At 44.3% G+C, this 13,101-nt stretch overlaps 1 protein-coding gene across 8 annotated transcripts in view; it reads right to left on the minus strand.

The window, feature by feature from the left end:
- Positions 1-391: 391 nt before the first annotated feature.
- The window catches only part of CREBBP (CREB binding lysine acetyltransferase), a 191,714-nt gene continuing 179,004 nt past the window's right edge, over positions 392-13,101 (minus strand). For 7 of the 8 annotated variants that reach the window (XM_073362774.2, XM_073362776.2, XM_073362780.2 and 4 more), the window contains 3 exons: positions 8,121-8,282; positions 7,555-7,836; positions 392-4,137 (listed from right to left, as the gene is read on the minus strand). In XM_073362774.2, the coding sequence (XP_073218875.1) occupies positions 1,996-4,137; positions 7,555-7,836; positions 8,121-8,282 (2,586 nt within the window). In that variant the 3' untranslated portion in view covers positions 392-1,995. The remainder of the gene's footprint in view (positions 4,138-7,554; positions 7,837-8,120; positions 8,283-13,101) is intronic. The other variant, XM_073362778.2, reaches the window with a different exon arrangement.

A 13,101-nucleotide genomic window follows, 5' to 3' on the forward strand; every position in this document is an offset into this window, starting at 1 on the left:
AGATTTGCAGAAGACGTTAAGCAGAGACCCTCTACAGTTTAAAAAAGATTAAGCAGTGCTGTGGTGCACTACTATTTTCACAGTATGGGGCAAAAAGTTCTTCCACTTCCAGAAGTTAATACATTTGCTTTTTTTCCTTAAAACACTGTCCCAATTAAAAAAACAAAAAATGTAATACTGGAGGAAGTGCTAACTTCATGTAAAAAGCCAAGCAAGCCAGGTGCTCCCAACCAGAGCAACGTCAGACCATGGGTTAGGGGGTATTCTTCTGGATTTGCTGCAAATCCCCTTTGAAGTTCACATAAGCCACATGACTAAAATGTAAGGTGTTGTAATCCTAGGCTAACGGTGGATTTAACTTTCATATCCTAAACCTGGAGAGTTTCCTCAGTTTTCAATTCATAAACGAAGTAATTTATTGGGTGGTGGAGTGTGCCCATGAACATCAGGGCATGACGACAGGATATTAGATGGAACACGTACATGATTAGTTATTTTTATTCCACAGAAAACCCTCAAATCTAGACTTGGAGTTAACAGCAGAAAAATAGTGTTAAAGTCAATAGGTTTATATTATGTTCATCTTTTGCTATAGACTAAATAAATTAGCCTAGAATTAACTCAGTACTCTCTCTCTCCCAATGGTGATCCTTCTCTAAATTCAATGCATTTTAAAAAAGCAACGGCTATTAATAATTTATTCCAGTTAACCCTTTGGGATGAATGCCTGTAAGTATTAAATCTGTGGGAAACAGATTATCTTCCTCTCCCCTTCCCCAAAAGAAACAATCGATAAAGGGTGTGGTAAAACAGACATGCTACTGACAGTATTCCTTTTATCGTGCCTTGCCTATCAATGCCACTGGCTGCTTCTGTGTAATGAGTGAATATTCATAGCCATGTCTTACAAAGAACATGATCCAAAAAATATATAAATAAATAAAAACCTTAAACATTCTTACATGGATTTTAAAGAACAGAATACATGTTAAAAACTTCAGTAATTTATATCAATTTTAAGCAATACTTTATATACAATGGAAAAAAGACATGCATAGTCCAAATACAATGTTGAAAACAGCATTTTCATAACAAAAAACCCCAAACACTAAGTGTTAATACCATGTACATGAATTCAAGAAGGACCACCCTTTTTGTCTGTTGCACACAGTTTATTTAACAATATGATATATAAGTAAGAAATGAGGTTTTTTTTGTTTTTTTACCATTCTATACAGTGATTGAATCTTCGTGGATTTTCTTATTTATAGTAATTATAGAGCTTGCATGATTTACACTAGAATTGCTTTCCTCATTTCAAGTTTCACATAGAAGAAAGAATGAAAGAAAAGAATGTTTCTTCTCTACTGAAATCAGCATGGTCTAAGAGTGATCATCCCTATTTTTTTCCATCTAAAACCAGTTTTATCAGAGAAACAAAGCAACAATTTCTACATCTGCAAGACAAGGATTTTGGCATTAGCCAATGTTTGTGTGTGCAAGAGTCAATTCCTATTTTTTCCAGGGGTAATACTTCAAATGCCTGCAGAGTTCACTATAGAAAAAAATCTTCCCGCAACATGTCAAAGTTATCGGGATACATTATAATGTTGCATTTTTCAGGAAACAGTTTCTGAATATTATTTTTCTTCTCTTCTAAACACAAATGTTTAAAGTCTTGAAAATACAAATAAAAATATGAATATAATGAACTTGTTTTCCCATTAAAAAAAGGTATGAGTCAACAGGAACAAAAAAAATAAAAACCCCAAAAAAACAAAAACAAAAAACCCACAAAAAAAAGAGACCAGATATTTTAACCGCCTGGCTTTAACAAAAAATATATTCTTTGTATTGTTTTTTTAAACAGCAATTCATTCTTCCATGTGTAGGAAGTAGCAGTTCCATCTAGGATTCAAAACAACCTAGATGTCTGAATTCTCAGTACAAAACGTCCAAGAACATGAAAGGAAAAAAAGTGATGCTCCCATAATGCTACAAACCCTCCACAAATTTTTCTAGTGTGTCTCCTGTTGTATCACCAACCAAAGACAATTCGTTAGACAATGCACTCCTGTTAGGGGTGTTTAACTGTGGAAGCATTGCACTCTGTTCTGGGTTGCCCAAGTGTCCCTGATCCATGGAGCTAGCCATAGTAACTGCAAGTCCCGGGTGGGGGGAACCAGTCTGGGGAGAGACATGATGAGGTGACGGTTGGGGCTGTATCCTTGGTGATGGGCTGGAATGTGGTGGTTGGGATTGGGGCCGGGGAGATTGAACAGGTGCTGGAGATCGCACCTGGTTGCTGAGGGATGTGGCAATCTGCTGGCCGGGGAGATGAGATGCCTGTGGTTGTCCTGAGAGCATATGTTGCTGGGGGCTCATGGGATTAGGCTGGCCTGGGGACCCTAGCTGCTGTTTTATCTGTTGCTGTTGCAGAATCCTTTGCTGCAGTGCTTGCTGAATGTTGGAGGTGCCATCTGTCCCCAGGCCAGGTTGGCCCATCTGATTCAGCTGGCCCATCTGAGCCATCTGTCCCATGGACCCCCCTGGTATTGATATATGCTGCTGCATTCGTTGCTGTTGCATGGCTTGAGGATAACCTCCAGGTCCTTGAGGCTGCTGAAACTGATTATGCCCTGCCATCCCTCCTGCCATGCCAGCACCTCCTTGCTGTTGCTGCTGCTGCTGCTGCAGTAATTGCCGCCTCAATATCTCTCTATACTGTGGACTCATGTTTGCCATGCCAGGACTGTGTCCAGGGTTCATAATGTTTATCGCTTGCCCCTGGGGATTCATGCCACCGATTCCCTGCTGCTGAGGAGGAACACTCTGTCTCTGGCCTCCTGCTTGCATTGCACTTAGGGTCTGCAGGCTAGGCTGGGTGTGCATACCTTGCTGCTGCATCCCAGGCTGAGGCTGTATGCCTGCTTGTGGCTGCATCCCAGGCTGGTTTGCCACATATTTGGCTGTTCTCTGCTTTATAAAAGCTGCCATAAGCTGAGGGTTGGATTTGAGGATATTAAGAACCTGCTGTTGCTGCTGTGGAGAGCTGGGTGATTTCAGGGTCCGCAATAGGTCCTGAAGTGCATTCGGTGCAATGCTGCGTGGTGGCTGCTGCACCCCTGGCATTCTTGGCCCAGCTACAGTTTGCTGTGGCGGCATTGGCATAACAGGTCTCGGCATTCCCGGCTGCATTGTTTGCTGCGGTGGCATTGGAGTCGATTGCCATTGTCCAGGTTGCATGTTGGACATTACTGGACCACTTACGGGGCTGGGCCGGGGTACATTCATGCCAACCTGCTGCATCTGGTTCACTGAACCCACTGCTGGGTTTACTATTCCTGGACGGCCAGGGGGTAAACCATTGTTTAGGGGGTTGACCCTGTAGAGTTGCTGCTGCTGCTGGGCAGCTTCTCTCTCAATCTGCCGAGCTGCTTCCACAGCAGCTGGGGGAGGCTGGGCAGGAGGTGTAGGTGCCGCCACCTGGTTTGTAGGTTTTCCTGTTGGAACAGTAGTAGGGGGTTGAGTCCTTGTTGCACTGGGGAAGCCAGCTGGTGACATACTTACAGGGGAGGGCTGGGGCTGAGGAGGCGGCTGCGGTGTTTGTGGCGTACTTGGCTGCTGCGTGGGAGTACCAGGCGTTGCTGAGGTAGGAGAAGGCAAACTTTGCTGAGGCACGTTTCGGGTGTTCATGGTAGCCATCCTTCGGCGCATTAACTGAGCTTGTTGGAGGCGGTGCTGAATCTGCTGCTGCCGAAGCTTGTGTTTAATATTGAGACAGAATGGCACAGGGCATTTGTTCTCTTGGCAGTGTTTGGCATGGTAGCAGCAAAGCGCAATTAGCTGTTTGCACACAGGACAGCCACCGTTTGTCTTGCGCTTGCAGCCCTTGGTATGCTGAACAACCCGTTTCATTTTCTGGCAGGATGGTAATGAGCAGTTTGCATTGCGGCACTGACAGGCATGGACCAGGGACTGGATGCAGCGCTGGATGCTTAGTCGACGCGATTCCTGGGGGCTCTTTGACTGTTGCTCTCCTTGGCTGTTGCTCTCATCATCCAGACCCAGGCCCCATTTAACCATCTTGTGATCGTGGCTCTTAGTGTTGTAGCAGTTAATGCAAAGGTCGTAGTCCTAAAAATAAAGAAAAATCCACTCAGTTCAGCATCTTAATACAGCATAAAGCTCTTGACACTACAAGGGCTAAAAAGGTTATGCCAACGTATTCTTGATGTGAAACTAGGCTTTACTGTTCTGTGGGTTTTTTTTGCAGGGTGGGATCTGTCTTGCTCCACTCAGTGTCAACTAAGGCACATTCTGGAAGGGCCCAACACCCAGTGCTATGCCTGTAGGAACTGGGCCACCTCAAGAGAGGAGATGTTAGGCTCACCCAATATTTAGACGTAACAAATCCTGCATCATGGTAGCAGATTAGACTAGAGGACCCTTGCAGTCCCTTCTAAGCCTATGGTTCTATTTGTGAAAATATTCCAGTTAAGTCACTCAAGAGCAAGTAACCTCTTTAAAAGCTACTCAGATAATATCCCCAGCAACTAATTGCCCTGCCTGCTTCTGTCCTTTTCAGATGCTATTATGAGACAGTAAGTTTCCACCCCATCAGTTACAATTGCCTCACTGGGATAGGACATGACAGAGGAATATCCTTCTAGTAGACAGAGCTAATATTAAGCCCATTAATACTGCAGGAGCCAAAACTGCTCTAATGTGTCAGTGCTGAGCAAGAGGAACTCCAGAAATGGGTATTTTGAAACCCAAGAGGTGCTCCTCTTGAACCTTGACTTTTTCTTTGGGAAGAACAGTCTAACAACACTGCCTGAGAACAGAACTAACCAAAGCCAATACAAAACCAGTTGCTTTTTTTAAGTCTCCACAGATTGCAACCAACTCCATCAGCCTGGTAGGCACCGTTTAGAACAGTGGAACTCACAATACATTGTCTAAACTGTAACTTTAAAAATAATGTAGTAAAAACCTAAAACAACTAGAAAAAGAGAAGGCATTGCAGGGTAAGGAAAAAAAAAGAGTACAGCCAATGGTTTTAAGACTTGCCACTGCAGCAGCTGAACAGGAACGGAGGGGGCTGAGTTTGTAGCACCTTATATAATCTTCGAACTGATTGTTTGGACCTGTGAGGAAGTATGCACATAGCCCCTACTGTCTAAAAGGTTCCAACTTGGTACAGAGGACTCATGAATATTTCCACAAAGGAACATAAGAATTGCCTGAGGTTCATCTAGACCAGTATCCTGTTCAATCTCATGTCAACATAAGCTAACCTCTGGTATAAAAGCGTCCCCCTGGGAATTAATACCAGTGTAACTGCAGCAGTAAAATTATACTGCTAAAATTCCCCTGATAGGCAAGCCCAGAGCTGCTGCCTACTCTGTAGAGATAGCTATCCAGAACAAAAGCCAAAAGCCTTAGCTCCTCTCCTCTGCTTAATTACTAATTAGATCAGTCTCCTGAAGTCCAGCTTAAGAGACTAGCCCAATGAGTCTAAGCCCTGGTCTACACTAGGACTTTAGGTCGAATTTAGCAGCGTTAAATCGATGTAAACCGGCACTCGTCCACACGATGAAGCCCTTTATTTCGACTTACAGGGCTCTTAAAATCGATTTCCTTATTCCACCCCTAACAAGTGGATTAGCGCTTAAATCGGCCTTGCTGGGTCGAATTTGGGGTACTGTGGACACAATTCGACGGTATTGGCCTGCGGGAGCTATCCCAGAGTGCTCCATTGTGACCGCTCTGGACAGCACTCTCAACTCAGATGCACGATTGTCTGCCGTTGCTCTGACGCAGGGAGGGGCGACTGACGACATGGCTTACAGGGTTGGCTTACAGGGAGTTAAAATCAACAAAGGGGGTGGCTTTACCTCAAGGAGTATTTCAGGCAGGACTTCATGGAGGGTTCCAATAAGAAATGGTGCACCTAAGTTATTGTTCTTATTGGAACAAGCAGGTTGGTCTGGCCTCTGATTGATACGTGGCTAGATTTACCTCGCTGCACCTTCTCTGTGAGTGACTGCAGTATGACCTAGAGGAATGAGTCCTCTAGACGGGGGTTGCAAATGAGTACAAAACAAATCTGGTCTATTTCTTGTTTTGATACACTCCATCTATCTTTTACATCGTTGGCTGGCAGCTGACGGTGCAGAAGGACTGCACGCCATCCACATCTCATGGCTGCTCGGCAGAAGATGGTACAAGAGGACTGCTAGCAATCCGTATCGCCTGCCTGATCACCATAAGATGGTTCAATAGGACTGACTGCAGGACTAAAGAGAATGATCTGATCAAGTCACTCCAAATTTAGTCCCTGAGCCCATGTCTGCCCAGGCGCTCCTGATCGACCTCACAGAGGCGACCAGGAGCGTCTCGGACATGAAGATGATGGCTGCCAGTCCTACTGTACCGTCTGCTGCCACAAGGCAAGGGGTTGCTGCTGCTGTGTAGCAATGCAGTACCACGTCTGCCAGCACCCAGGAGACATACGGTGACAGTGAGCTGAGCGGGCTCCATGCTTGCCGTGGTATGGCGTCTGCACGGGTAACTTGGGAAAAAAGGCGCAAAATGATTGTCTGCCCTTTCTTTCACGGAGGGAGGGAGGGAAGGGGGGCCTGACGACATGTACCCAGAACCACCCATGACAATGTTTTAGCCCCATCAGGCATTGGGATCTCAACCCAGAATTCCAGTGGGCAGCGGAGACTGTGGGAACTGTGGGATAGCTACCCACAATGCAACACTCCGGAAGTCGACGCTTGCCTCAGTACTGTGGAAGCACTCTGCCGAGTTAATGCACTTAGAGCATTTTCTGTGGGGACACACACACTCGAATATATAAAACCGATTTCTAAAAAACCAACTTCTATAAATTAGACCTAATTTCGTAGTGTAGACATACCCTAAAGGGTCCTAGATCCTTTAATATCAAATTAAATCTAACTTAGAGTCAGAGTTTAACAGTAAGCCAAATTTACCTTAGATTCAGAAATTGACTGCTTGACTGCTGTATATTTAGCTGCTCCTATAGCAGTTAGACTAAAAATTCGTTACTACGCTAAATCAAAATTTTATCCCCAAAACAAACCTTCATATTGAGGAAGCTAAAGCATAGACTTTACCTGAGAGAACTGAAACTATATGCACACTACAGGGGCCACAGCGGCACAACTGTAGCACTGCAGCTACGCTGCTGTAGCTGGACACTTATCACAGCAACAGAAAGGGTTTTTCCATTGCAGCAATACTCGAGAGGCAACACCTCAACTGACAAAAGAATTCTTCTGTCGACTCTAGCTGCGTCTACAGCAGGGGTTAGGTCATCCTGTGTCATGCACAGCATGAATAATTACTCTGCTATGGCAATTAACCCATGTTGGCAATCCCGAAACCCAGCTCAGAATTAGTTTCTGGATCTATGGGCAGTTCTCAGGACAACATTTAACATGGGTGAGAAGGAGGCACATTTAGAAGGAGAAGAGTGGAAAGAGAAAAAAAGAAGGAGTCAGACACATATGCACATACCTCACAGACTGTACAGTGCCACCTTGTTTCCACATGGTGCTTGCACTCATTGCACGTATAGACAAAACGATCCTGCCCTTGAGTATGTAGTTCTACGAGCATGCACAATGTGGACCACTTGGATCGGCGTAATGAGGAGAACTCCCAGTGCTTATCTCTTGCTAAGGTAAGGAAGGCATCCCGCCCATCCATCAAATCACAGCTAAGTAATGGATCAGGGTCCACAATGGGAGGCAGGGTGTTTATTACAGGTCCAGCATGTAAGTGAATCACAAAGAAGACCTGCAAGTAAATGGGAAAAATGACTAGGGTTATAAAAATAACTCCAAAACATCTTTTAGAAATAAAAGCTTTTAAATAGAGAAACAAAGCCTATACCATACCAGAAATATGGTATGATCTAATTACTTTAGTTGAAGGTAACCTACTTCAATATGTATTGTAAAAGAAAAATAAAAGTCTTATTGCAATCACAAGCATTGCTCCTTCCTGTTTTGACTTAACTATTGTCAAGCCTCATTTTACAAAAATGTTATCTCCTATTTCAGCAGTATTTTTGACTGTACCTCTTTATGCTTTTCCATGGTGGCATAGAGTTTCTGGGACAGATCATTGGACACATTTGGCATGCTAGGTTTCTTTTTGTTAGCTCTACTGATGCTGCTCTTATTCTTGTTGGTTTTTTTATTGTTCTTTTTCTTAGCATTCTTGCTGTCACTCTGGCTCCCCTGCAATAAATATGTTGGAAGGATGTTAAACTTTGTAAAACTCTGTTCCATTTACTATTGTTTCACTCAAGCCCTTTGCTGTCAAGAGTTGAGTTGAGTTGAGACTTCGTTCCAAATTATGTAAACTAGCCACACTACTGCTGGCATATCAAGTCTTCCAGGGGAAATAGGAGGCATGAATTTAAAACTTGTCAGGCAAGGGAAGGAAAACAAATCAATTTTCAAACAATTTACGGTAACATAAATGTGTTTGTAATTTAAATATACATATATTCATTTAAGGATTTGGGATTTTATGTAGTTTTCTTTTCATTATAACTTGTGTGAAAGCTTTGCACACTTCACCTTTCACAGCTTGCCAGCAGTTCTTTACACAGCACCAATATTTTAGGAGTTTAACAAAACTGCCTTGCCCTTGGGATTTCAGATGCTCTTTTGAGCTCTGTCACTTCGAACAGCTTTGTTTCTCTGAAACTCTGTGCGCCCCGAGGCTCAATGTGCAGACAAGGATGAGTGTTCTGGGGGCTTTAAAATTAAGACGACTACATACTTCATTCAGAAAATTTGCTCCTGCGCATGTACAATTCTTTCCAATAGAAGTTTCCTAACAAGGGCATATGCCAGAGCTGCAGTGACACAACAGACCATAATGACTGTGTATTAAATGGTAGAGGCAAGCACATGGACAATAATTTCCTTTTAAAACCCATCAGTATGGATTTTCACAGCTCACTGAGGGATCAATTTACGTATGAACAATAATAATTTTTAAAGCACTTTCTATGCCCATTTACAGGTCAGATTATGATTAGATTGATAAGACCAGGAAAAAAGTTGCCTCTCTTTGGAACTAGATGCCCTTGACAATTATTTTAAAACATGAACACCAAGTCAAAAACCTCCCAAAACACCCCCTCCCCGAGTTGTGATTTCCACAATCCAAAAGCACTCGTGAAAATTCTATGAAATGAAATACACACACTTATATTCTTTGTAAGAAATTTATTCAAACACGAAGGCAAACACTATCTAAACGGAAAAGCTTGCAATTCAGTAAACATAATAAAGTCTCCAGTCTTCTAACAAGTTTAGATACCAATATTATTTTATCAATTCATTCATTTTTTCAGCATCTAACTTGTACTGAAATTTTGACCAAGCCCATGTGTGAATGTATTAAAAACACACACTAGTGCTGCTGAGGGGAGTCAGCCAGAAGTGTAGGTCTTTTCAAAACTGACCATGTTCTGAATTCAACTGTCCTGCATTTCTTTATTTTCCTTCCAAAATTTTAACGCAACAATGATGCAGCCTCCTTTGCAAACATATGCTCAGGGCAGAAATCTAGCCCTTCACTCTTAAATGCTAGGAGAGAAAGGAAAGTCAGGGTTACGTTCTATCAGCCACATTTCAGCCTCTTCTTCCTAGTCTGAGAACAACGTATGACCTCTGTGTATGGGATCAGTCATTAATTCCATAGCTTCCTTAAATAATTTTTTGGTTTTGTCCTTGTGCTGTTCCAGCTCTTTCCTGTCAATTAGACCAAACCAGATTTCCCTCTGAGATGGTGATGGTGTTACCAGTCTGTAATCTGACAAGGCCCTTCAAAACTTCCTTCGATTGCTTTTGTACATTTCATGCCTGTCTACACAGGCCCTTGTTAAGTAACATGCTAGTATTTTTTGATCCAAGTCCTCCTCCTCCTCCTCAGTGCAACTTAACATTTATGTTTGAGTGCAAAGGCATAAAAACAGGGCTTATCTTCAACAGCAACCAAGGACTTCAACAGCAACCAAGTGCAGCTTGGAGCAGAGGAGAAGGTAAAGGTGCCCTTTTGCACTCCCCTCTTTTTGCACCATCCAGGTTCTTCAAGGTGTGTCCCCGTATCAGTGCTCTGCTGTAGGTGTATCTGTGCCCCTGATTCAAGATTTTAGGTAGCAGTGTCTGTTCAGCCTGCACACATGCTCTCCCTCCCTTGTGCTCTGCCACGAGGCTACCTAGCGCTGTGTGGGCAAACCGCTCTCAGTTCCTTCTCTACAACAGAGCTCCCTTTTTGTAAACTCTGAAGTAGAGAGCAAGAGCATGGTTCATGGAGTACCTATAGGAACACACATCTTGAAGCACCATCATTACTGCACAAGGTGCATAACTTCCTCTTTGAGTAGCGTCCCTATGGGTGCTCCACTGTAGGTGAATTCACAGCAATGTCCTCCAAAGAGCGCTGGGGCTTTGGAATGGAGTCTATTATTGATGACGCCATCGAGCTGAAGTTGGCATCAGAAGCTGAGTCTGAAGTAATTACATAGTGGTCCGTGAAAGTATGAGCAGAGGCCCATGTTGCTGCCCTGCAGATTTCTGAGATGGAAATATCTTTAAACAAATGCAACAGAGGTGGAGATGGATCACGTGGAGTGTGTGCAAATTCCTGATGGAGGCAGCAGGTTACAGGCATGACAACAGTTAATGCAATTCGAGACCCATCTGGAAAGCCTTTGAGCTGATTTGAGGAGCCCTTGGATTGGTCTGCAATGGAGAGGAAGAGTTTAGGAGAGTTCCTAAAGCCCTTCGTCGTGTCAAAATAAAATGCTAAGGCTCTCCTAACGTCAAGCATATGTAGTATTGCCTCCCTGTTGTCACGGTGCGGTCTGAGGGGGAAAAAGGTGAGGAACGGGATGAGTTGGTTTATGTGGAAGGATCAGGCCACTGTGGCAAGGAACTTTGGGTGCAGCCTCAGTGATTTTGACTTTAAAGAAGACAGTGAAGGGTGGGTGCACCATCAACACCACTATTTCCCCTATTCGTCACGCCGAGAATAGGGGAATAGTGGCTGAGGCCACTTGAAATGCTGTCTTTATGGACAGGTGCAGAAGACAGCAAGTGGCCGTAAGTTCAAAGGGTGGTCTAGTTAGGGCCTTTAGAACTAGTCTGAGGTCCCAAGTTGGAGTGGAGCGCCTGGTGTGTGGGAAGGGGTTTCCCATGCCCTTGAAGAATCTTCATGTTGTTTGGATTGACAAATACCAAATATCCATCCACCTGCTGGTGGAAGGTTGTTATGGCCACAAGATGTACTTGGAGTTAGCTAAGGCCTGGGCTACACAGGAGGGGGTGGGGATGGTGTTTCAAGCTAAAATACGTTATTCGCGTAGCTGAAGTTGAAGTATCTTAGTTCGAGTTACCTGGCCGTCCTTACGGCAGCGAGTCTCCCCCGTCAACTCCACTGGCATCTCCTGCCGAGCTGGAGTACAGGCGTCAATTCGGGGATCGATTTATCACGTCTTGACGAGACACGATAAATCAATCCCCGATAGATCGATCACTACCCACCGAGCCGGGCCAAGCCGGTGGGTAGTGAAGGCATACCCTAAGAGAGAGACCAGCCCTTTTGAGATCTAGTATATAGTCTAGGATCAAAAGGAGGAAGATGTCAGAGCATCTTGTTTGGAATTGTACCAAATTAGGAATTGTTGCTACTTTGGAGGTACGTGCAACGAGTCATCAATTTCCTACTGTGTAGGATCACGTCCTTCACCTCCTTGGAGAAGCAGCTCTCTCTGTTGGAACCACGAAGGAGCCAAGGTCGGAGCCAGAGGATCTGTAAGTTGGGATTACAGATCTGTTGTTTTGGGAGAGTAGGTGAGGAATGGACTGAAGAGGAATTGGAGGACACATTGCTAGCTGCATCAGGTATGGGTACTATACTTGTCTCAGCCAGGTGGGGAAAATTAGTATAACTTACTTTTTCCTGCCTTATCTTTAATAGGACCTTCGATATAAAAGGGAACGAAGAAAAGGCATAAAACAACTCTCTGCCCCATTGAAGAAGGAAAGCCTCTCCTAGGGACTGCTTCCCCAGTCTGGCTCTGGAGCAGTAGCAGGGACATTTCTTGTTCCGGTCTACTGCTGGGGTTCCCCATCAACTGAATATGTTGTGGACCACTGTTGAGTTAATTTCCCATTTGTATTTGCGTGAGAAATTTTGTCTGAGACTGTCTGCTGTCATAATTTGTACCCCTGGCAGATAAGTGGCTGATATGAGTACATTGTGGGGAATGTACCAGTTCCAGAGTTTTAGTGCTTCCGTGCAAAAGAGAGGGTGACCTGGCGCCTCCCTGACAATTTATGTAAAACATGCATGCTGTGTTGTCTGCCATGATTTTTGTGAGAGTATCCCTGATGAATGGGAGAAAGTGTGCATAGGAATTTCTGACGACTCTTACCTCCAAAAGGTTGATGTGGAGTACAGCTTCCATGAGGGACCATTTGCCCTGAACTCTGCAGATGTTCAGGTGGGTCCCCAGCCTATCAGAGAGGTGTCTGTTGTTAGAATCAGTATTGTTGGGGGTTGCGCGAATAGGATCCGTGCACAGACCTTGGATAGGGCTTTCCACCATTCCAGGGAATGTTTAACCCTGGAGAGTATCACTAGCAGCTTGTTTAGTCTGTCTTTGTTTGGAGTGCAAACAGATCTGAATCATGCCTGTAGACATCTCCCGTGTAGTCGGGCATGAGATGTCACAAATGTGCATGCTGCCATGTGCCCGAGGCAATTTCTGGTTGACATTTGTTGGCTGTCTCTGAGACTGGTCAGGGTGTCGAAACTGTGCTGTGGGGAGAATACTCTCGCTTGCACTGTGTTGAGTTTGGCCCCTATAAACGCCAAACAATGTACTGGAGTCAAGGTCAAGGAGTATGAATGCGGAGTGCAGAGGACTTGTCAGCCAAGAATCTGGAGCTCTCAAAAAGGTGGTCCTCAACCATCATCTGTACTCCTTTGGCAGCCCTGAGAGGTGCAAATATGAAACCCACCTCATTACCACCA

Source organism: Lepidochelys kempii, chromosome 10, assembly GCF_965140285.1.
Source record: "Lepidochelys kempii isolate rLepKem1 chromosome 10, rLepKem1.hap1, whole genome shotgun sequence".
NCBI classification, from domain to species: Eukaryota; Metazoa; Chordata; order Testudines; family Cheloniidae; genus Lepidochelys; species Lepidochelys kempii.